This window comes from Chamaea fasciata, unplaced genomic scaffold (assembly GCF_029207755.1).
Source record: "Chamaea fasciata isolate MVZ Bird 193981 ecotype frontalis unplaced genomic scaffold, bChaFas1.0.hap1 SCAF_1, whole genome shotgun sequence".
NCBI classification, from domain to species: Eukaryota; Metazoa; Chordata; class Aves; order Passeriformes; family Sylviidae; genus Chamaea; species Chamaea fasciata.
In genome coordinates, this window is record NW_027094086.1 from 85,954,558 (window position 1) to 85,977,987 (window position 23,430).

Consider the following 23,430-nt stretch of genomic DNA (forward strand, 5'->3'; position numbering starts at 1 on the left):
CAAAGAGCATTTTTAGTCAGGAGCCTGTTAGAGAACTACTTGCAGGAGGGAGGCAAACACTTGAGAAAGAGCTCTTACTGCCAGCACTGTAATGGGGGTGGCTACTGCCTGAGTGAAATTCATGTGAAGAGGGAATGACTGGAGGTTGGTTTTTCTCACATTTTGGGATTAGGATTCTCCAGATACCATGTGGGTGCAGGACTCTGGGCCTGGCCTTCCCCAAAGGCCAGATTTTAAACCCTGGGCTGAAATTTTGAGAATTTCACAAGTGGAAGGAAGATGGTTTATGCCTGTCTTTGGAGTTGGAGAGCTGACTAAGTCGCCATGCTTTTCTCCCTGTCTTTTCTCAACAGGTGTACTTGCTTTGATTTTGTGCTTTCACACCTCGTTCTACCCAGAGTAGAGAGAAAATTCACGTTGCAGGAATTTAAATTCAATTCTTTTTGTCTGTTTTTACCTTTGTAAAGGGGTGCACAGGCTCTGAAATGCCCCTCTCTCTGCCTTTATTGCTGCCATAGTCTAAACTGTGTCCTATGTGACATTAAAATGTGCATTCAGTGCTCGTGTTTTTCTAGTAGAGGTAGCACCCTTTGCAGAACAGTTCTTTGTACAACCTCCTCCTCTGGAAAACCAATACAGAAAATCTCCAAGACAGTTCATCGAAACAAATGTATGAAATCTTTTCCCGAAAATAGGTCCTTCCTGTATGTGCACACAGGCATATTCCTGTAAGGAAGTTTTCCAGAGACATATCTGACAAGCATTTCCTTCTGTGCTCCATATAATGAAAATCTTCTGCTTCATTGATTTGTGATCAACAGTTCTTGCTTTAAACATGAGCTTGGACTTGTATTCCACTAATAGAATATTTTCATTCTGAGTTTCAGGAAACACCATATGCAGGCAGGAATTCTTAACAACACCCACATTTGACAGGTGTGCCTGGAGTCATTCAGATATTCAGAAGTGAAGTTTTCTTCTTTTGCACCTGGATATAGGATCATAGCTTCACAAGGCTCCCACTAAAGTTAAAGATTTATTAGCTGCCTTTAAGCTGCTGATCCTGTAATAGTTTTGTACCTTTTGAAGGAGTGCATGTGTAATTCCCCCTCACAAAGAATACTTCCTGCAGCCTTGTCCCTGCAGAGGATCAGGAAGAAAGCCGTAGAGCTGCCCACTCTCTTAGTGTACCAGAAGGAAAAAGAGGCTCACAGAAGGACCAAAGCCTGGTGGTCAGATAATCTCAAAATCACCTGATTTTTCTCTGTTGAACAGAGGAGGAGCCCAGTCCAGTCCTCCAATCATATCCCTCTTGGATTTGCTCCTATTTTAAGACTTAAGTGCATATTGGTTATGATTACCAGCTTCAGGGAGTGCTTCAAGTGATCCTCAATACATCACACATCTCCCTTATCAGTTTACCTTCAGTTTACATATTTCCACCTGCAAACTTTGTGGAATTACTCCTTTTCCTCTCGAGTGCAGTCAGTGAGTGTGCCCTCCTACTTACCCCTTGACTGATTTTCCTGTGACTTTACAGTGGTTTGTGTCACAAAATAGACAGATGTGACGCTTAGGTCTGCTGCTTCCTCCATAGTTCTGCATGTTAAGCATTTAGGGTTGGGTTCTGCTTGTCATGGTGGTACTGGGCATCTCACTGACTTCAACAAAACCATGCTAGTAGTGAGGTGATGCTTGTGTTGTGTCAGAGGTCAGAATTTGGAACCTAGTAACTTCCCCTCTAGGGAATAAACATATATATATATATATATATATATATACACATACACACACATATATATATGTATATGTAGGGCTTTTTTTGCTTCCCACCTACCTTTCCTTTGCACACTCCCTTCCTCAGGGAATTTCATAAATAAATTACCGATGATCTAGGCATAGAGGAGCAGACTGAGGAGTAGGATTTAAAAATAGTTTGATGCCTGTAAAATGGATCATTTTCACAGTTAAACTATTTTTGCTCTTGTCTCGGAGGAACGTTGAAAGTGGAAGGAAAATGTTTTTGCAACAAAAATTATTGGCAATTTTCAACAAACATGAAAATATTGGAAGTACTTGGGTTTTTGTCTTTCTGAATTCTACCAATGTGAAAGTTAAACCAAGATACATAGTTTTTTCCACCAATTTAAATTTCAATATTTGTATGTGTTCTTTGGGCTCTGTTATTTATTTGGAAAATCACAATTGTCTCTTTAAAAATGTAAATGCAAATGGAAGATCTAAATCAAGGGCTTGCCTTGCTTTTCGAAAGCCTGTTCATGAGCTAGTTTGAGAACAGGGAGCAGTCTAACACAGCAGTACAGAACCTGGCACAGGCCGCAAACTTTCCCAGGAAGCAGCAGGGCAGATTTACTGTGTGTGGGCATCCCCGCGCTCGCCTGTGATCAGTTGTTTAATCATGACAGTCTTTTGTGATTGCTTGATGGCTGTTGCATTTTGGAAAGAAAACAAGAATGAATTAGATTCTCTTATGCTTCCAGCCAGACAAACATCCCAAATCCCACAAAATTCTACCTGGTCTCCCATGAGTCTCTGTAACTATGAGGAACAGCAAAAGGATTGCTTACAAAAATAAATGTATTGCAAGGTGAATCCAGCTCAGTGCTCTCTTGGTTCTCTTGTGAGTTACAGGCTAGCAGTATCATTCACATTGCAGTCAAACTTAAGAAAGGTCAGGTTAAGATGTTCAAGCATTGGTCCCAGGTGGTACCCACCAAAAACACCACATCTTGTGTTAGCAGTTGCTTTGAAGAGCCCAAGGCAGGTAGGAGATGGGCTGGCAGACACTCTGGGATTGGCCCTGGAACCGCGATCTTGGACCGTGCCAAAAGCTTGTGGCTTTCTGTTTTGATTAACTATCCCCAGTCTTCACTCCTTCATTCATGCCATCCTCTGTGTTATGGCATCCAAATCAGGGGACCGATTTAGCTGAGAACTTGTCCTCCAAAAAAAAACCAGTAAGGTGGGAGGGTTGTTCTTCAGCTGTATGGGTTTGACTGCACAACCAGCTGTGTGGCCACAAAGCAGGCGTGGTGCTGCCACAGGAGTGACAGGGCAAGGGCTGCTGCTCTTGCAGAGCTTGCTACCTGTTCTTTCCAGATGAAAAGTCTGTGGTATTTGCTGTGGGTAGAAGAATAGTCCATGGCTTTGGATGATGTCTGGCATCCTCCTGATGGCATCTGAGGAAAGTCACATACCTTTATCTTCTCTTGGAGATTGTCCTTTTCATGCAAAAACAGTTGGCTGCTGCCTTTCAGTTTTGCAGGTAACCTTTGCAGGCATTTCTGTACCAAAGATCACAGTTTAGATTAATCATATCTGTGTCTAGACCTATTGTTCTTTACACTATGATGGATGAGGGGAGACAGCCTTTTTTGCCTGTAAAGATTGAGGGTGACAGATCAGCAGCTAGTCACTGCTCTCAAGTCTGATAAACCACCCATCCAGTCTGCCCTGTTGTTTCACAACAGATTCCTTTTTTTGTATTGAAATATCTGATAAAAAGGAAATTTAAACACACAATATATTACTTCAATAAATATTTTGAAAAGCATTTGTGCACGAAGTTTTACCCTCTTTATTTTCTGAGGTTCAAAGTCGGAGTTTTGTCTCAGTCTGTGTTGCCACACTGTCAGATTACCTTTCAGAAGGCATGTTATCTAACATATAAGAGTTGAGCAGTCCTGCAACAGGACTACAGGTACTGACAGAGATTGTCCTGCACATGGAATCCAGGTATGTCAAATGCTTGTATTTCATTCTTCAGAGATTTCAGAGCCCTTTATTTGGATGGGAGTTTCTACTGAACTGAGCTTCTTAGGAAGGCTGAGTGAGGAGTCTGCATTTCTCTTCACTTGCAAAGAGGTTAAGTGATTCATTGAACGACGTTCAGCAAGTCCTTGTCACTCACTGTCCTACTAGGCTCTGCTTCCCCTTCTGATATCCAGCCATGATCAGAGATGTCTGATGTTTATCAGAGATTAATATGTTAGTTTAGGCAGGCGATGCTACTATAAATAAAGTATGAACTTGTAATTGGAATTGATCCCATTTTTGTAGCTGAATGAATTGCCACCTCTCTGCTCATCTGCATAGCCTGGAAGTTTTCACATGCTTAAATATTTTTTACGGGAGCCACTTAATACTAATGTCTTTTATTGTATTGAGGGAATGGTAAAAACATGAACATAGTTGCTTTCAGCAGTTCAGCTGATGAATGGTAACTCAACAATTCTCTGTAGCTCAAGCATCATAATATGTGAATACACTTAAATTTTGTTGTTTTGGCTTTGTCTGCAATTCTTGAGATACTCTTTCTTGGTTCCTAGCAAAAAAACAGCTGGTTCTTTCTGTTGGTCCTTCATTTCCTTGAACCTGGTCTCAGTGCTGCTTTCTATCTCTTGAAACCAAGTGTGCCTGGTTTCTGCTCACTTGAGAAGGCAGATACGCTTGTCCTGAACGGAATGGCAAACCCAGCGAACATCATGGTTACTGTGTGTGCATTGGTATGTTTGTAACACAGGAGAAGGTGATTTTTCAGCAGAGTATGGGTTTGGTTCATTTCCTGATGGAAACAAGTTTCTAGTTTCATCCCAGTCCATTCACTCTTACAGTGATAACCTCTGCAAGCCACACAATGCCTCAGCTGGAATGTCTGCAGTCCAGTGAATGGAAGGCATAGGGGGCTTTATGCCATGAGCCAAATTTAGCAGCTGTGGTCATTTACTGTAAGAATTTCAGTATGGTTTGATCAAATTCATCTAGATTAACTTAATCTTTTGTGGTATTCTGTTTGAAATATGTAGTGGTGGAGGGTCCTCCATTTATCAAAGGTTGTTAAATGGGTTGAAAAGTTAAAAAAAAAAAAAAAAGGACGTCAAAGGTCCTAGTAACATCAAGCTGAAAGAGAGGTGCCAAATACAAACTCTCCAAATGAGATGGAGTTGTGAATCCTCTCCAAGCTCCTGTGCTTCTTGGTTTGTGTGATGTTTCCAGAGGGTTACAAGTGAGGGTGACCATGACTCTGTGCTGAAAGTACTTCTTGGTTTGTTTTACATCTCATTTCCTTTGAATTTCCCGCAGAACTTTAGTTAGCTCCACGTACCGGCTTCACAGCTAAATGTCAGCAAATGCCAAGCCAAAATGAAAGTGGAAGAGAAAAAAAAAGTGAAAAGCCAGAAAAAGAAGACTGAGAGTAGTTGCCATTTAAAGGAAAAAAAATCCAAAAACTAAACTAAACCCAACCACAAAACCCATAAAGGCTGTAGAGTGTCCATATGTAATGGTCATGAGTGTTGCACTGCTCAAAACAGCACTGCAATTGGGAGTAAAGTTGTGGATCTTTTGCTGGTGATTGTGCAAGGACATCTTCGGAGGAAACTCAAATTGTATGTAATACTGTCAATGTGTCCTTTGAGGAAAATCTCTGAAGATGTGTGTTTTTTAGTAAACGTTCCTCCTCCTCCATCCAGTTTGACCACGTTTCTCCCCTCCCCACTGTAGAGCAGCTGCAAAAACCAGCTCTCCCCTTTCACGGCAGAGGAGGTGAAGAAGGTGCAGTTCCCCCTTGCTCCATGTCCTGCTGCTCTGTGCTGCACCACAGGCTGATGCTGCATGGGGCAGACTCTGTGCAGGGAGCCTTCATCTCTGGGAGCCCTGGCACTGCATCCCTGAGGTTCAGTAGAGAGCAGTTCTGCCCTGCTGCCTGGGAAATGCCAACTGCTGAGACACTGAATATTCAAGCTGAACCCGTGGCTTAATACAAGGGTGAGAAGTCATAAAAAGGAGTGCTCTTTGCTGTATCTGCCTCTTTCTCTTGCAGTATTTTTTAAATGGCTGAGTTGTGCCAAAAGATACAAGTTGCCTTTGAAACAATTTTTAAGTGTAAATGTGACATTTCCTCCACTAATCACACTTGCTTCAGATGAAAGATAGTAAGAGTTGTCTGACTAGCTCAGCCCTGGGTCTTTGCTGGAGTAGTTACTCCAGAATGAATTAGATCTGTAGTGCTGGTTTTTAAAATTCTTTTCTTTTTCTTTTCTTTCTCTTAAGTTCTTAGCTGGCTTAGCAGCTCAGTTTGAATGTGAAAATGTTCTGAAAGGTGGAAGATCAGTGATTTATATGTAGTACCCAGCATCCTTTTGCCCAGTCCTCTTTTTATTTTGAGTTGATATCATAAAAGATACTTAAGTGCAGAGAAAGTACTGTGGTTTTTTTTCTCAGAACATTAAAAATCCATGCTAATTTCATTCCTGCTAATTCTCAGTCTCAGGACAGCTTTAATTAAAATAAAAATGGCACAATACTTTTAGTGTGGCTAGTGTGTAATTGTGGCTAATGTTTTTTTACTATTAATTTTTTTTTCTTGAAAATTCATGTCCAAGTGTGCTCATTTCCATCTTCTCTAACCAAAAGCAAACCACTCAATGCCTTTAGCCAGATGGATTTCAGAGCAGCCTAGACTTACATGGTAATGACTCAACACCTTACTAAACCCAGTTAGCAGCTTTATAGATCATGACTCAAAGTATCTCATACTTAAATTTTGTAACAGTCCCACTTAGATTATCTCACATCCTCCATGTAACTGTTCATTAAAGGCAGTTGTGCCTTCTCTCAGCAAAGGAGTGATTCACTGTTAATATTTCTAAGTCTTGATCCCTACACCCTCCTTTTTTCAAACCTTGCTTTTCAGTGTCTAAAAGCCACCAGTTGCCTTGGGCTGATGTCCCACCATGCAGCGAAATAGTTAAAGACAATGATTTTGGACAGATTAGTCTTTAATGGCAGTAACTTCTTAAGCATTTTTGCTATATTTGGTGAAATACTGAGAATGAGCTTACAAACGCGGTCCTCCTTTCTGAGGGTGTGCATTATGTTGGTCAGAAGGGACAACTTCACTAGCACGGAATGAAATCTGTGCTAGAACAGAGGCCCCAGCACACAGGTATGTGAAGGGACTCTACACACCTAAGATTGGCTCAGACCACTGACCTCAGGCTTATCTGATGGCAAAAGACTTTGCAGTGTTGCAAAGTTCAGCTGTCATAGCAGGTTTTGCTTACCTCTTCTCATGCTGTCCTGAACACATTCATTCAGTTCCTAACTAAACTGGTGTATCATCATTTTTAAGAAGAGGATCTGACTGGCTGCTTCTGCTCATCAGTTTTAAAAACATTGCTACCGAGGGACCTGTCCCTCTTGTTTTGTGAAACGTCAGCTGAATCCTCAGTTGGCAGAAAGAGATGTCATCCTGTTGCCTTCAGTGGGAATAGGTCAGGAGCTTTGACTCAGCAACTTTTGGGGACAGCCAGACAGGGTTTTTTCCTCTCCCTTATATCTGAGTCTCATTTTGATGTATAGCACGGTTTTACATGAATTTCAGGAAAAAAAGGAGGATGTGCATTACTGTTTATGTGGATTCAGTGAATTACCAGCTTGTGATTTTAGTCCTTGTTTCCACATGTGTTTCTCTTAGCAGCCTAAGTCTTGCTTTGTGCTGTTCTCACCCCTGCACTGTGCTGGCAGAGTGTCTGGGGAGGCCATTCAGTGACTCAGATTGGGAATTTGGTCAGTTTTTTAACCCCACCAGCTTGCTATAGTGGTTAATCACATGTGCAGCCACTCAGGCAGATGTGCTGGTTTAGGTGCAGTAGGGCAAATCTGAGAAGCACGTGGAGACGGGTTTGGAGAAGGATTTGGGCAAACAGCACTGCTGCTCAGTTTCATTGCCTCACCCAGGTGCTACTGAAATGTTTACCCAGTTTGTGGAAAAGAAAGTAGATACAGACTCAACCTTTAGAAAACAAAAACAACAGCAACAAAACTGAAAGATTGATCCAACACAGTATGGATCTAACCATGGGCTTCGTAGGTGGATGCTGAGCCTCATCCAGATTCTTTCCATGCTTCCCTGTGGAGTTTCTGCAATGTGTTGTGAGATATACAGAATCAGAACTGAGATCTGTTGAGATACAGGAGACTAAGTTTGTCCCTGCCAGTGCAGATGTGCCAGTAATATAAGAAAGCTTTCATCCAGCTTGGAAGTGCTTATAAATGTTTTGACTATCCAAGCCCGTGCAACCTGTGCTTTGGATTGGTGCTTCAACTTCCGTGATGGGTTTATTGCAGTCAGGGGTGAGATCCTTTTAATCTTTTCCCAGGTGGATGCTAAAGAAAAATCACAATAGCATCAAGTATCATGATATGCTGTGGATGAGAAGTGTGTGGGTTTCAGGAACAAGTTCTGCGGATGTCTCTCCTTCTCTGCTTCATGCTGCTCGAGCAATCTGATTTTACTGAGTTGTCCAAACTATCTCTGTGTCTTCTCCTTTTGGTAGAGACTACAGTGCAAAATGTTACAGGGTTATTCTAGTCTCCATCTTCTTCTCAATAAGGGCTACAGCGTAACTTCTGACGTCTCTTCCATTTTAGGGAAGTATATTCTCTCACTGAATGAACACATGTGGCACCTGTGTTGGTTCAGCTGTCTCTGCAGAGAGAAGGTGTCACTGGCTGGGGACTTTGTTCATGTGAGTGCAGTGGAGAGATATGGTGGATGCAGAAGGAAGCATGAATTTGCTCTGCAACCCTCTCAGCACCGAATGTCCAATACTTTTCATATTCTTTGGTACTGAGTGTGTTTTCAAACATAATGTTAGAACACCAGCGATCCTGGCTAGGTGTGTCAAATTAGGCAAAGTAGAGAACAAACTCTGCTGATCTCAATGGAGTGAACCTCCTGAGGACAGTTGACAGGGCAACTGTTCAGGTGTAACTCCCTATAATCTGAGAAGGAATGTCTCCTTCCTTTTATGTTACTGTAATTCAGATGAAGAAGATCTACAAGAGGAGATGATGGTGTTTGAGGTCATGCTACCAAATTGTTGCATCTAAGGTATAATACCAGTCAGGTCTTCTATAACTCTGAAGTCAGTAGTGTAAGAATAACTTGAGTTCATTTCAGTTAGCAATCTGAGTTAATGGTTGCTCTGTGTGACCTACAGTGAATTACCTACAAGTAAGGCAGCTTTGTGGGACTGTGGTGCAGGAACCTGTGGCATGTGAGTCTTTCTTCTGTGATTCAGAGAATCATGTCAAGAATGTGATCTCTTTTTGCAGGGAAAGGAAAATATAACTCTTAAACTTGGTTGAGACTCTCCAGTTCAGGGAAGAATAGACTGCAGTACATTTAGAAGTAGTATGTGCCCCCATTAAGCCATTCTTTGTTACTGTACAGGATAAGTCATAAATAGTTTATTTGTTTCTTGGCAACTTCGTATTTCATGTAAGAACAGAAGAACACATATGCAATGGCACTTTTATGAGATCAACATTTAATCCCTGAAAATGGCTTAGTAAACATCAAGGATTCCCAAAAACTAGCAGTCTTATCAGTCCAAGCAAACTTGTGAAGGTTAATAAAAAGCCTAGCCTTTCCAGGAATGGTTAGGAATGTATCACAAAATCACAAAATGTTCTGAGTTGGATATACACACTTACATACACATATTTTTATATGAGTAGATGGGGTTATTATGGTGGCTTCTCATTCTGTGCTGTGGAAGGCAGCATAGGTAGGTAAAATGAGAGGCAGCTCCTTCCTCACAGCTATTGTCTACATAAGGAACAGGCTCAGGAAGTGAATACAGAACAGTGAGTGAGTGAGAATGGGGAGGCCAGGATAACATGAAGGAATAGGAGGGAAACATGGCTGCTTATTCAGAGCATTGTATTTCGGCTCCATGAGTTGAGATTTCTGTCTTTGTATTGTGAGATTAGCTGATTTGCAGTATATCCTAGGATATACCATTTCCTCTGTATTTTTTCAGTCTTACCACCTGCAACAGGGAATAAAGTTTATCAGCTTCTATGCCAGAAGGCCACAGTCCCCAGAGTGGGGCCAACCAGGCAATCTTGATTTAAGGATTGGTGTCTCAGATGTCTTCTAGTCCCTGGACTTCCCAAAATTGCTTTGGAGTGAAGAATCTCAAAAAGTTGTTTGAAACATTGTTTTGTTAGAAGAAAGACTGTGCCCTTATTTTAAGATTGTCTATGATTTAATATGAACTTGGAAAGCTGAAAGCAAAGGGTTAACCTCTTGATATAAACTCAGAAATGTTTAAAAGAAAGAATGCAGTTCAGCCTATCAAAGATATGCAACATTTTCTGTGGCTGTTCCTTAGAGCTTTCCCAAGGCATCTCTTATCCCTGAAGCAAATGGGACAAGCAGTTGAGTGACATTCTCCCTTTGGGATGCTGTCTTATAGAGTGGACTTTTCTGGGTCGTTTGCTTGTTTGTTTTGTTTGTTTGCTTTGTTGACTTAGTGAAAGGTAACTGAGCAGCCCTTCACTCTGTTTCAGCATTGGCCTGTAAGTCTAATGATAGGGTCGCTGGTCTAAAGAGGTTACATCACTTTCAGGGTGTTAAACAAATAAGGGATGTGTGTTAGGTTGGAGCTATAGGGAGCTATCTTTGCTACTCAAGTAACTTTCTGCATTTTAAAGACTGTTACATTATGTTATGCTAAAGAGTTGAAGAGTACTGCCACCTAGTTCATCCTCCTACTCCAAAACAGGATCAGCTCTACTTATAGCATTCCTGACAGACACTTGTATAACCAGTCCTTTAAGACTTCCAGCAAAGGGGACTCCAACCGCCTTTCCAAGTGAATTTTCAAGCTGAACATTTCTGGAATATGAGCTCATTACTTTTGTCTCCAGCTGCTTGTGAATGTTGATGGAAGATTAGTACCTAACTCTGTGCAGCAGCACTTTAGATATTTAAAGCATGTCTTCATGCTTCCTGTTCTTTAGGCTGAGCCACCTGTATTCTCTCAGTCTTGCCTTGTAACTTGTGTCGTCCAGCAACATCACAGGTTCACCTTCAGTTCATGATTGTGTGGTCCTGAGATGCTTTGTGCAGTGCTGGTTTTCACCCAGCTTTCACTTGGTCTGGTTGAACTGTATCCTCCAGCTTTTTCAGTTTGTCAGGATTATTCTAACCTTATCTTCAGTTATACTTAGTATTTTACCCAACCTAATGTAACATGCCAGTTAACAAACACTTCTGCTGTGTCACCTGTTCCATTAGTGAAAGTACTCCATCATCCAGGAGCCAGGTTGAAGAACCCCACAGGAATGTTCCTTCAGATTTGGCTGAACTGAGGATAACTGCTCGTAAAACAACAAATTATTGACAAGTACTACAGCTACTTGCAAGATCACCTTCTTGTAGTAACCATCAGTATTGATCACCAGTTTTCTCATCCATCTATGTGCAGTTCCCTCTATGCTGAAACGTTTAGGAAGACTGCTTTTTAATACCTAATTTTATGAACTGGATTTAGTATTTTTCTTGGTTTTTCCACTTTTCATTTTAATGCGTAATTTTTTTCCCTAAAATTTTGTGGCTTGTCTGAAACTACTTGCAGCTGCCAGTGGAACCATGCTTTGTGACACATTGATCTAAGACCATTTTTTCTTACCTGGTTTAACTCCCTGTGAAGATGCACATACCTACACATGCACCTACTCTCCATACTACTTCCTGCAATTTGTCATTTCACTTACTGATTATTCTGTTATCCCTTTATAGATGAAAATTAGGTTGTTTCTACTAGATTTAATCAATACATCCATGTTTCCTATTTGTTTTACTTTTTTTCTTTTCATTTCCACTGTGTGCTTACAAATCATTTGACAGATTCACTGAATAATCTGAGTTGGAGGGGACCCACAAGGAGCATCAAACTCAACTCTTAAGTGAATGGCCCGTACAGGGATCAAACCCACAATCTTGGCATTATTAACACCATGCTCCAACTAACTGAGCTAATTAGCTACATCAGAGTTTTTCTGGGAAATTAATGAAAAAGCAAATGGTTCATAGTTTCTATGGCTTCCTAACTTTGGGGTTTTCTTCATTTCCAAAAATAAGCACTCCGACCTTTTTGAAACATTTGGTACCTTACTTGTCCTCTGTGAACTCTCAAAGACAACTGATAACAGCCGTGAGATTTCTTCTACTCATTCCTGAAGTGCTTTATGGCAAAGTTCATGTCTTGGACAATCTGAGATCATTTGGTTTACTCTGATGCTCCCTGTGAATTCCCTGTTCTGGGCTGAGATCTTATTTCTTCTTTGTTGATACTAATTCCTGCTAGTGGGAGGATTGCTTGGCCTTTTTTAGTAAAGTCATAGCAAAAATAGTATTTTGATCTTCCTAGTGTAATGGCTTGCTTTCCTTTCTTGAGTGGCAGACCAATAATCTTATTTTACTCAGAGAATGATGCATTTCATTTTGTGCCCTGACCTTTTAATCTTCATGCTCACAGGGTGTTTTATTGCATGATGCTCATATTATCTCACTGTAGGAGGTGTGCACTATGCATACTTCCTATCATATACACATTTTTTATTTTCATAAAGAGCTACCATAATATTAAGGAGGCAACACGCCAAACATGGCAGCTAGAGTTTTCCAAATGAATGCTCATTTTGACAGCTGTGAAAGTTCTGGCCAGTGCACCTGAGTGGCATATGTAGTCATCTTTTGGATAGTTTCAATAGTGCTGCAATATTTTCCCCATTGTTCCGTTCAAAATAACCAGGAAAACCTCACCTACAAGATCCAGACTCTTCGTCTCTCATCATGGTCCAAATGTATTACCTGTACAAATGGGATCTGACAAGAGAAAAGCCTGACAGTTTTCCAGTGTTTTAACAGTAGTTTAATCTGCTGGCCAGTAGTTCTCCTTACTCTGAGGACTTTCTCTGAGTTGTCTTTCCAAGGCAGCAGCTGTCAGAAAAAGGATGAGAACAGGTTTCTTGTGGCTGTCGGTGTGGAACCACTCTGCCCTCAGGGATGGAAAGTGGTGGATTTCTGCATCTCCAAAACAAATCCAGTTAGCCAGATTAAGGCTCGTAAAACCTGACAATTCTGAGAGGAAAAATAACTTATGAACTGGAAGGACATAGCAAGCAACACTTAATTGTGCAAGTGGCTGCCGGGTTTTCACCAGCTTTGACAGATACTGTAAGCAGCCCCATTGAGAAACTCCCTCTATTTGCAGACACACAGCTACAAATGGTTTTAAGTTGCCTTCTGGTGCTGCAGGCTGACCAGTGGAGCAGGTGCTTTGAATGTATTGCTTTTCCTCAAAACAAAAAAAAGAGGGAAAGTGATTTCTTTAACCTCTACTTTCTGTTTTAAAGTCCCTCTTGTCTTCTTGTCTCAGGTTAACTCAGCCGTTCCTGCTGACTTCTTGTCCCCATCCTGTTTTCTCCTGGTTTGGGCTTAGTTTATCAGTTAAGAAACAGCCTATTTGGTTATCCTGATGTCTCTCCACTCTTCCCTACCCTGTCCACTCTGTATTGGATGAGTTGCTTTATCCTGCCATAGCCTGTTTTGGTTTCCAGGATTGCTGAACAATTTGCAGTAAAGAAGGGTGACTGAAAATGTGGGTGAATGGGAAGGGTAACTTGAAAGAGGAGTAACTCAAAGGGTCTGTGACTGCAGTTGTCCAAGCCCCCTCTCTCTCATAAATTTTCAGTGGGACCTTGGACAAGTCATTTAGGTTCTTACCTGAATCCAGAGCCATGTCCATCTTTGCTTTAACTCACAAGTGTAAAAGGACCTTAAACACCTACCTCCTGGTGAGGACAAAACCACTAATCTCAGTAATGAAATCTGTACAAGAGTCTAAAACAGCATTCAGGCCTTCCCATGCACTTGTCTGTTATCTAGACCCTGGTTTCTACTAGTGCTCGGTGGAGATACATCCAAACCAGCTGTCACTGCCATCCATCTTCATTTCTTAGGAGAATGAATTGTTTTAAATTCTCAGATAAATTCCCTTTTCTACTTGATTATGAAATATGTTTTAATTTGACAGCAATGTTATTTTTAGTAATACTCTTTGTAGCCTTTAGTATTAACATCTAGTTGGCAGAAAAAACTGCTAAATATTTATACTTCTCTTCTTTGATCTTTCACTCAGAAGAACTGAAAAGGTATCACACTTAACGTTTTTACTATAAATATTTTAGAAAGCATTTTAAAAGAGTCCAAGTTCAGCTCTCATGTTGGATTTGTTCGGAATGTTGGGATAGGTTGTCACTCTTAAATACAGGTAGTTGCCAATGGTTGGGAAGTTTAGAGTGATCTTTCTGTGGCTAAGGACCAGGAATGGAGTTATTAACATCACTGTTTGATAGGAGGAGGACCAAAGCTTCTTGCATCCTCTTACTAACATGCTGTGGCTCAGAGGGAGATGAATACAGTATCTTTGCACAAGAAGCACAACTCTACAAGGTGTGTCTTCCAGAGCTGCTCTTCGCAAACAGGTTGTGTCCCTCATTCTCTCCAGTGGAGCCAGTTGCCCTGGAAGGGCACAACAGGATTGTGAATGAGATACTCAGGTCACAAGTTCTGCCAGAACCACAGAGTCTGTTGCTGCCAGAGATACCTTCTTCCACTGCTAAATTACCAGCAATTTAGGAGGTCAAGAAAAATGTGGAGAAAGCAGGAGAGCTAGCAATGGCAGAAAGTATGTTGATGTATTATGGGCTTAATCACTGAAAATGTGATTTTTTTTTTTTTCTAAGATTTTCCTGGTTGGTAGCCAAAATGCTTCAGCTGCCAGCACTACCAGGACCTCCAGGTAATGTGTGCTTCTGTTCTCCTCAGTGTGTCAGTATCAGCTATGCCAGCCAAGTTTCTTTTCCAGAGAGAGGGTGATCCATCACAGGAACTTTTTGCCTTGGCCTCTCAAGGGAAATGCAGTCCTGCCATGGTTTCTGAACTAAAAAGGGAAGGAGAAAGTCAAGAAACTTAGATGGCGATTCCCCTGAGACACGATATCCAAATCGAGTTATTTTATTTTGTTTGTTCGGTTAGAGAGTGTTTAAGTCTCCAGTGGTCAATTTTTAAACAAATAATGAAAAGTATTACTCCTTCCACTTTATTTTGGTGAAAACAAGATTAGACTTTGAAAAGCCTTTAACATGAACCTTTTTTAGTCAAATCTAGGGAAAGTGAAGAAAAATAAAACCCTGTGCTCTTCACAGAACAGGTATTCTGTCCTGTCTCATGCTGAGACTATCGTTTTTTCTCTCTTACATTCAGCATCCAATTATTTTTCTGTTTAGTACATAAAAATAAGTCTCAAGTACTTTACAAATCAGCCTTCTCTTATTTGCCACTGCAGTGGGTAGAAGTTATTTCACGGGATTTTGTATGTATGTATCAGAAGGTTTTCTTCTCCCATCTTTATTTCACCTGTGAAGTCCTTGTATCCTGTCATGGTGATACCCCTGAATTAAAAATAGGGATTTGTACCTTATTCTGAGTCGCACAGGTTTGCACGTGTTCTGATCTTTGCGTGCATGACTCTCTTTCATTGCTCAAAGGCTTAGCCTTGGGAAGTTGAGAGACTCATTGCCTATGTAGTGTTGAATTTATATGGCATGGTGAGTGCTCTGTGGTTACTCTGCTCAAAGTTAGGCAAGTCCTGAAGATATTTAGCCTCTAGCCTACTGTTGAACCTTCCTGGATTTAGAGCAGGATTTTGAACTGAATCCCTCAATGGACTGGTGAGCCCCTAAAAACAGAAGAGGCCCAGTGTGAAGTGAATGCACGAAGTTCAGCTTGCGAGAGGGACAACTCTCAGTCACATCCAGCTTTAAATCCACATGAAACAGATTTGTCAGTATTGGCATTGATCAAATATGATGGGAATTCTGTCCCCTGAGTTTGATAGATGGTTTTTCCAAAGAGATGGAGAGTGGAGGACAAGCAGCTATCACCGATGCTGGAATCCATCCCCTTGAGAAATGGTTTCATGCCTGCTTTACAACTACTGATCATTGCCTTCTTCAAGGAATTAATGAGTCACTGTTTTTAAAATGAAAAGAAAAGACACAATCCCAAATCCCAAGGCTTTGTAGGTTTTTTCTGCCCTTTGGTGGCAGCAAAAGTCTGTGTCACAGTTAGCTTATGATCCTGTGGGTACTCTAGTTTTTTTTAGTATAATGGGGAATGGTACTTTTCTTCACCCTAGTGATATTTCATTGCTGCCTGCATGTAATGGATTCCATTACTTCTGATGCTGTGAGACTTAAGAGCTTTTTAATAGGAAGTGCTTGGACCTGAGATGGGTTATCTGTATCCTTGGCTGGGTACTGAGAGGACTGTAACAGTGCACAAGGGAAATACTCTCTTTCTTGTATAACTCAGTCTGTTTGCAAAAGTTCCCTCTGCTTGGGAGCTGGCAGAAGAGAGCCCTGCACTGCTCATGGTAGTTCTTTTGTTGGCCTCTGTCAACCAAGGTGATCTGTTGAAATGAGAGAAGGTCTTTGTGGGCCAAAGTGCTCAGCCAAAGCAAAACTAACTGCTTGAACTGTTCCATTAAGCATTTGCTAAGTACCTTAACAGTCAGGAAACTTTCAAGTGAAGCCTGGGAAAGATTTTTGTTCAGTATTTATCTATTTGTATCTGTTCCTGCATGCAGTAAATTATTTGATAGATTCAGGCAGAAAAGGAAAATAATGATCAAAGCTTTTGAATTAATCAAATGTTTTTGAATAGCGGACAATGACTTGGATTGTACTTATGGCTATCTAACAGTGCCCAGTGACTGAGAAGCTGAAAGTGCTTTCATTTTTCATCCACTTTTCACTATCCTAACTGGAAGGTGTTATTTATGTCCTTTGCCATTGTATCCCATACCATGCTCTTTATCTCTCAATAATCTGGCTTTTAACAGAATTTTGACTTTTTTTTTCTACTTGAAGAGAGAAGCTTAAAATGGAATTAATACTAAAGAAAGAATGAAAAGGTCAAGCAGGTTTCAGGTTGGTATTCAGATACAGATTTCACCAAGTCCAATTAGAAAAGAGCAGAAAGTCCATTACTGTCTCAGTTTTGTGAAATAGAAGTACAATATTTCAGTCCAATCATCAGTTAGTGAATGTGCATCTCTTTGGAAGTGACCACTAAAAAATTCCAATAAAGTGGACGCTCTCAACATGAATATCTTGGCCTGAACTATTTTTGAAGCTGAACCACCCTTCTGCTGGTAGAGGTGTCAAGCTGGAGCAGGTATAGAAGAGCAAAGTCGCAGGGGAAACCCTGAAATAATAAAAGGAGTCGGCAGAGCAAACGCAGGTCCAACCAATATGATTACCTCTACATTTCTCCTTTATTCTATGTAAGATGGCAGGTTTTATACACTCTCTATAGTTTACACTTCTAGATACATTCTCATTGGTACAAGGCACAGGGAAGAATGCAAACATTTATTGTTTAATAAACTGTTTAAGGTAGCTACTATGTTCACACCAATTACTCTACTTGTTAACTACTATGAAACCCTTTGACTCTTGCAACACCTTAAGTGAATTTATTAACTGCGACACACACTTGGCACTAATTTCTATCTGCGCCACAACCTCACAGGCCTCAGTGCCACGGCCTAGAGGCCTAGCATATTGCTCAGTCTGGATGATTCAAGTACAACTCATCTCCTACAGAAGAGAAATTACAATATCCTGCTTTCTGTGGGTTTAAAACAATTTTTTCATCTGGAGGTGATCTGATGCCTTTCACTGGCATCAATATCACCTTAAACAAAAACATGTCCCTTTTTAAGAATATGCTGTGTGTACAATGTGCTATTCCAGAGAGATGAAGTATTAGCATTTGAAAGGACAGATGAGAATGCACATTTTGGAAAGACCTTTGTTCAGAGAATTACTACTATATTCTATGTGCATATCACCATGGTAATTGAAATATTTGCCACTGATGAGAAGGTATACAGCACAAGCCTTTTTCCATTTTCCATGATGTGGTTTCTAGCAAAGAGTGCTATTTATCAGTTTAAAATTTATGGTGGGATATTTAGCAGTTGTGCCTACTGTCGTAGAAATGGATGCGGTTTGAAAGCATGAAACAAAAAGGAACAGGTTATTACATCTTCTTCTTCTTACAGTTTAATCTTCTTCCCCATTTCCACTTAAAATGTGAACCATTCTGGAACTGCTGGAGCCACAAAGCAAAACCAAAGCTGTGCTCTCTGCATGGCTTTGTCAATTAGGATGCTGGTAACATGAAATAGTTTATTCGTTTCTTCCCATCCTCACTGCTTTTGGGACATTGTTGCAAACAAAACAAGCCTTTCTCTCCCCTGAGGTCATTCCATGCATGTGATCTCTGTGAAGGGTGTAGCAGTCACGGAGTACTGTGTGAAGGTTTATGTAAGGGAATTACATGATGAATCTTTTGAGGGCATATAGGATATACATTTCCATACCAGGGATACCCTCAAGGAACCTCATAAGCATGACTCACTTAACCGAGAGAAAAAAATCTCAAATGCTTGCACTACCATGTGTGTAGATCTTTCGTTTTAAATAGTATTTTGTAGGAAAGGTGCAATGTAGATATCATGGCGAGTAGTACTGCTCAGTGAACTGCTCGGGATACAAAAGGGATGGTACTCTTTTTTTCTCTTTCATGCTGTGGCTGATTGTCATCTCTAGTTTTCTGTTCCTCAAAGTAAATCCAGCTCTCTAGAAAGATGTCTGATTTTGTGTTGTTCTCACCACTTAAGAGCAGGGGTAACCTCCATACAGAGCTCTCTGTGCTTCTGTGCTTTATTTAAGGCAGATGGAAAGTCGACCACAGTTAAAAGGTAAGAGGTTTCCCACTCAGTGCTGCCCCTTTTATCTCCCTCTTCCAGTACAGGATGGAGAAATTTTCATTCTTGTTATGGTATTGCATGTTGAAGAGATGCCAGGCATTTATTCTTTATGCAACATTCTGGTTACCAAATGACCCTGTTGTTAGTCTTATGTAATGCCTGAGACAGGTTCCCTAGAACGTTGAAGTGTTTTGCTGTTGGTAGCTTCTGGGATCAGCTTTCCAGTCAAGTTGCATTTAAAGCATCCTTCAGTGGTTTTCCAAGCAGGGAAAGCTAACACACATGTATTAATTTTTGTTGCCTAACACCCCCTTTCATTCTAGCCCAGGTACCAGGGTGAGGTTGCTTTTATGATGACTTTATTTGACTAGTGGCAGGCTAAGGCCCCTTAATTTCTTGTTCTGCTTAGGTATCAGGCTGAAATACCCAAACATATACACTGACCTTCAGATGGACCCTACAAGGTGACTCTGACCTGGCAGGGACCAGCTCCCTAGCACATGAAGGCAGCTGAGTGCCAATTCCTGAAAATCATGAGGCAAAGCTCTTTCCTCCAAACATCATATGAAAGAGCATTAGGCATTATTTTGCTCCAGTGTTTGTCCACAGTCTGTAACCTGTTTCGGTCCGTGGCATCAGAATGAATCCCTGTCTTCCCTCTCCCTTTGAGCAGTGCTTCCCTGTATTCACTGTGCTCCATTACCTGGAAGCCGCAGGCTGGTGCAGAGGAGACTTGTGACACTGAGATCAGCGGAAGCCTAATGGGAGAGCAGTCCGCGTGACTGCAACCCCACCGACTTGTCTGGCCGTGCACTTCGGGTAAATAAAGCCCCCTGTGCTCACTGTTAAGCTTCTACATTTTTTCCTTTTTTTTTTTTTTCTTCTTTTTTTTTACCCCGTGAAGCTTCTGTTGCAGGTTTTGGCCTCAAAATTTTGTTTCTGACGATAGAGAGCCTCTGCTTCTGTATCATCAGGCTGCAGCATGACATGCAGCAGAGACTTGATTATGCATAAGCAGAGCCATCTCTAAGGTAGACAAACACTCTTGGTGGCTCTGCAGAACAAAAGGGAAGTGAGAAACTGAATGCACAAAGGTATTATTTGCTGACAATAATTATTTCCAGTTGCAGCTGATGGCAGGGATTAATCACAGTGTCTTAATACTTGATTTGGGAGCAGGGGAAATATTAGGGGAGGGAAGAGCTGAGAAGTGCTCTTCCAAATCTCCCTTGAAAAGTTAGCAATAGTAGTCTGGAAACAATGCTTAAGGTTTTGAAACTTGCAGTGTGTCTTTTATTGAAATAGCTTTGAACCCTTATACTCCTTCTTTCTAATTAGTAACAGAGATGCAAATACATCTACCTGAAAGGAGGGAGAAAAATGTAGCATACAATGTAGCATCCATGTTGTGTGGAGTTCTGTATATTAGTAGTTACAACTTCATTTTTTGCCTATAATTGAATCTAGATTAATTACATTTAATGCAATCCCCATTTTAGTTCTCTCACACCACTGCTTAAATTCAGCTGCAGCTAGCAGAACTCTAGTCCAGTGCTGTTCTCTACAAGCTCTACCCTTTCCTGATTTAAATACCTCCTAAAGCTACTGGTTTTTACACAACCACAAGAAAATATTGTGTCCTAGTCTACCATATATAATTTGTAATGGAATGAACCACTCTCTAGCATGGAGGGAGGGGGACACAGGAACACCTAAATCAGGAGTAATTGTCACTTTCCTTTAACCAAGGCCAGTGATGAAGCAGTGCTGCAGCTGTACCTACCACAGCTTACACCTACATTAAGCAAACTTGTGTTTACATCACATTAAATAATGATAATGAATTTTCAGTCATTGGATATATTCCCAATATTTTGCAAAACTTCAGGATTAAGCCAGTGACTGTACACCTTCTAAATAGATTTTCAGCCAAAGCAATTTGCAAATGTTTTTGATCAGTTGTATTCCTGTTGGCACCTTTAAAAACTGAAATACTACCAGCTCTAAGGATATTTGCCAGCCTGGTTTTGAAAATCGTTTCTTTTGAGCTCCAATGTATTATCCCTCTCTCTAACCCAAATTTCTCACTGGCAATGTAGCATCTGACCAAATCCTGGTTATTCCATTTACTTGCTTCCCTCGGGTTTGTCCTCTTGGCTGCTTTGAAGAGGTGGAGCAGAGCAGAGCAAGACCTTCCCCACAGTTACACCTCCCCCTCTTTTCTCAAAGATCACTTTTCTGCAGGATTTAACCTGCACACAGGGAAAGCTCTTGGCTGGCTTTTAGCAGTTAACTGCAGTCAGCTTAACACTTCATGAAATGCAGTTTGCCCTTTCGGGTGCTAGCCAGATTTAACTTGCTTTATCTTCAGAGCACACAAAAAGGGAGGAATGCTTTAATTAGAAGTAGCTTTTTTGTTGTAAACTGCCAGTCGGATCAGGGCAAACCTTCCACCCTTGTTGGGTGACACAAAATTGGTATCAAACAACAATTCTGAGGTAAAAATTACCCGTGCCTGCTTCTAGTAGGATTTGAGGTAGAAATGAGTATCTTGAGAGTTGTCTTTGTGGATGAACACATCTAACCTTAGATTTAATCAAATAGTCATAAGCATAAATGTGGTTCTAACGTGAAGCAATTTTCAGGAGAGAGATGACCCAAAGCTTGCTGACTGCCTTTGTGTGCCATTAAATGCAGCATTCTGCCAGTCTGGAAACTTCTTCTGCCTGGTACTGTCTGGTTTCCCATTATTTTTCCCCTCAGATTTTCTCTCTTTCATTGAAGTGAGTGTTCGCCTTTGAAAGAAGAACCTGTGTGGGCTCCATTTGAAACTAAAAAGGATGCCAAAACTGCCATTTAAATTCAGTAACACAGGCACTGCAATTACAGAGATGCCCTTCAAAACTAGGTGCTCCTGCCTGCTTTTAATGGAGAGCAAGAAGATTTTTTTCCCTCTTACTCAACTCAATGGTTTGTCCTGATTTTTCATTAACTTGTCTTTGCCTAGCCAGAAACTCTTAAATACTTTTCTTTCCCCCATCATTCCCTTTTCTCTGTTCCTGTTCACTGTTCTCCTTTGTCTTTTACTTTCCATAGCACAGGGTAAGAAGCCCTCCTCCTGGGGCTGTTTGCTCTGATAGGAAGTTACTACACCACAGTACAAGTTGAAATATAAGGTGGACCTCAGCAAAGCCCTCTGCCAGAATTAAAATTCAGCTCAGTCCCACCTCTCCAAACTGTGTATCTTAGCATTAAGGTGATTTTCAAGCAACAGGAGCAAAATTAGACCGCAAATAAAAATGATCCAGAGGGTAAGTGTTTGGCCTCATGTATTTGCATTTGCAGGCACAAGTATTTATGAGTCCTCTCTTGGTTTGTGTTCTGTAGGACGAAGAAGGTCAGCCACTGCTACCGTATCATTTACCGGCACCCGGAGAGGACGCTAACGCAAGACGAGGTGCATCGCATCCATCGAGCTATTGAGGAGTCAGCAGTTCGGGAGCTTGGGGTGGAGGGCAGGTTCTAGCAGTGCTGCTCTGGAGCCCCAAGGACACTTGCTTTTTTTCTTTTTTTTTTTTTCCTTTTTTTTTTCTTTTTTTGGAGGATGGTTTTAGGTCCCAAGTAGAGGGAGGTGTTTTGTGACTGAAGACAGAAAGCGACTGATAAATGGGCAATGGTAAAACTGGCAGGTAATAAACATTACTACTGAGAAATCATTGACGAAGTGCTGGTGCTTTATTTTAAGAAATGGGGGAACAGCAGTAATGCAAGATTTCCCTCCTGTTACGATAAGAAATACACTGCCTGGTGGTTTTCTGTGTTGTTAATTGGTCCCTGGGTTCCATTAAACTGTAAATACTTGGCATTATTTCTGTGTTGACAGGATCTTCTGTCCATGTAACAAGTGAAGCAAATCAGAGACACAGATTAGTTCAGGGAAGAAAACCCACCCCACCCCCATCCCCATCCCCATCCCCATCTTTTTTTTTTTTTTTTTTTTTTTTTTTTTTTTTTAGTAAGAGATGTCAGATTTTGCTTCAAGAAACCTTCCAAGAAGTACTTCTTGTGAAGTTTGGCTCTCTTACCTTCAGAGCCCATGGGTGTTCCTTTCATCAGCTACAGAGAAGAAGGAGCCAGTGTGGCTTGGGCCAGGCTTTGCTGTCTACAAATGCTGGGTCAGTGGCAAGCTTTTCCTGTTAGATCCTCTTGCTCCCACAGAGCTGAGCAGAGCTTAGTGAGGTGCTCCAAGCTGTGCCCCCTTCAGCAGGAGAGAAGCTCCCTTGTCTCACTTCTCTTTGCATAGACACCAGTTCAAGATAAGTCTCCTCCCCTGTCGCCATCAAAGTATTGATATCACCTATGGCAGGATGGCAGTAAATAGAAACTCTTACCCACAATGCCCTGAAAATCAGCTGCCTTGATCTCTCACTATATCTTGCTTTCTAGCAGCAGTATCTGCTCAGAAATTTGGCCTTTAAGGCAGGAAACCAAACTAAAATGGGATCTTCTGCTGTTTGAAGCTCCATGTGCTTGCCTTTTTCATTGCAGGTTATAATAAGTAAGTTCTGGGGGTGATATGATGCTAGGGCCTGTAGAAGTGTTCAAATGATCTGATAAATACTTGCTGAGCCATTGCAGGTACTGATGTGGAATATGGGACCTGTTTTGGCTTGTGATGGTATTTCATACAGTCTTGCAGGTCACA

The 23,430-nt window shown here is 41.1% G+C and overlaps 1 protein-coding gene across 5 annotated transcripts in view; it reads left to right on the plus strand.

The window, feature by feature from the left end:
- The window catches only part of FARS2 (phenylalanyl-tRNA synthetase 2, mitochondrial), a 236,713-nt gene extending 214,272 nt beyond the window's left edge, over positions 1-22,441 (plus strand). For 4 of the 5 annotated variants that reach the window (XM_066187614.1, XM_066187627.1, XM_066187595.1 and 1 more), the window contains one exon: positions 22,113-22,441. In XM_066187614.1, the coding sequence (XP_066043711.1) occupies positions 22,113-22,251 (139 nt within the window). In that variant the 3' untranslated portion in view covers positions 22,252-22,441. The remainder of the gene's footprint in view (positions 1-22,112) is intronic. The other variant, XR_010721854.1, reaches the window with a different exon arrangement.
- The last annotated feature ends 989 nt before the right edge of the window (positions 22,442-23,430 follow it).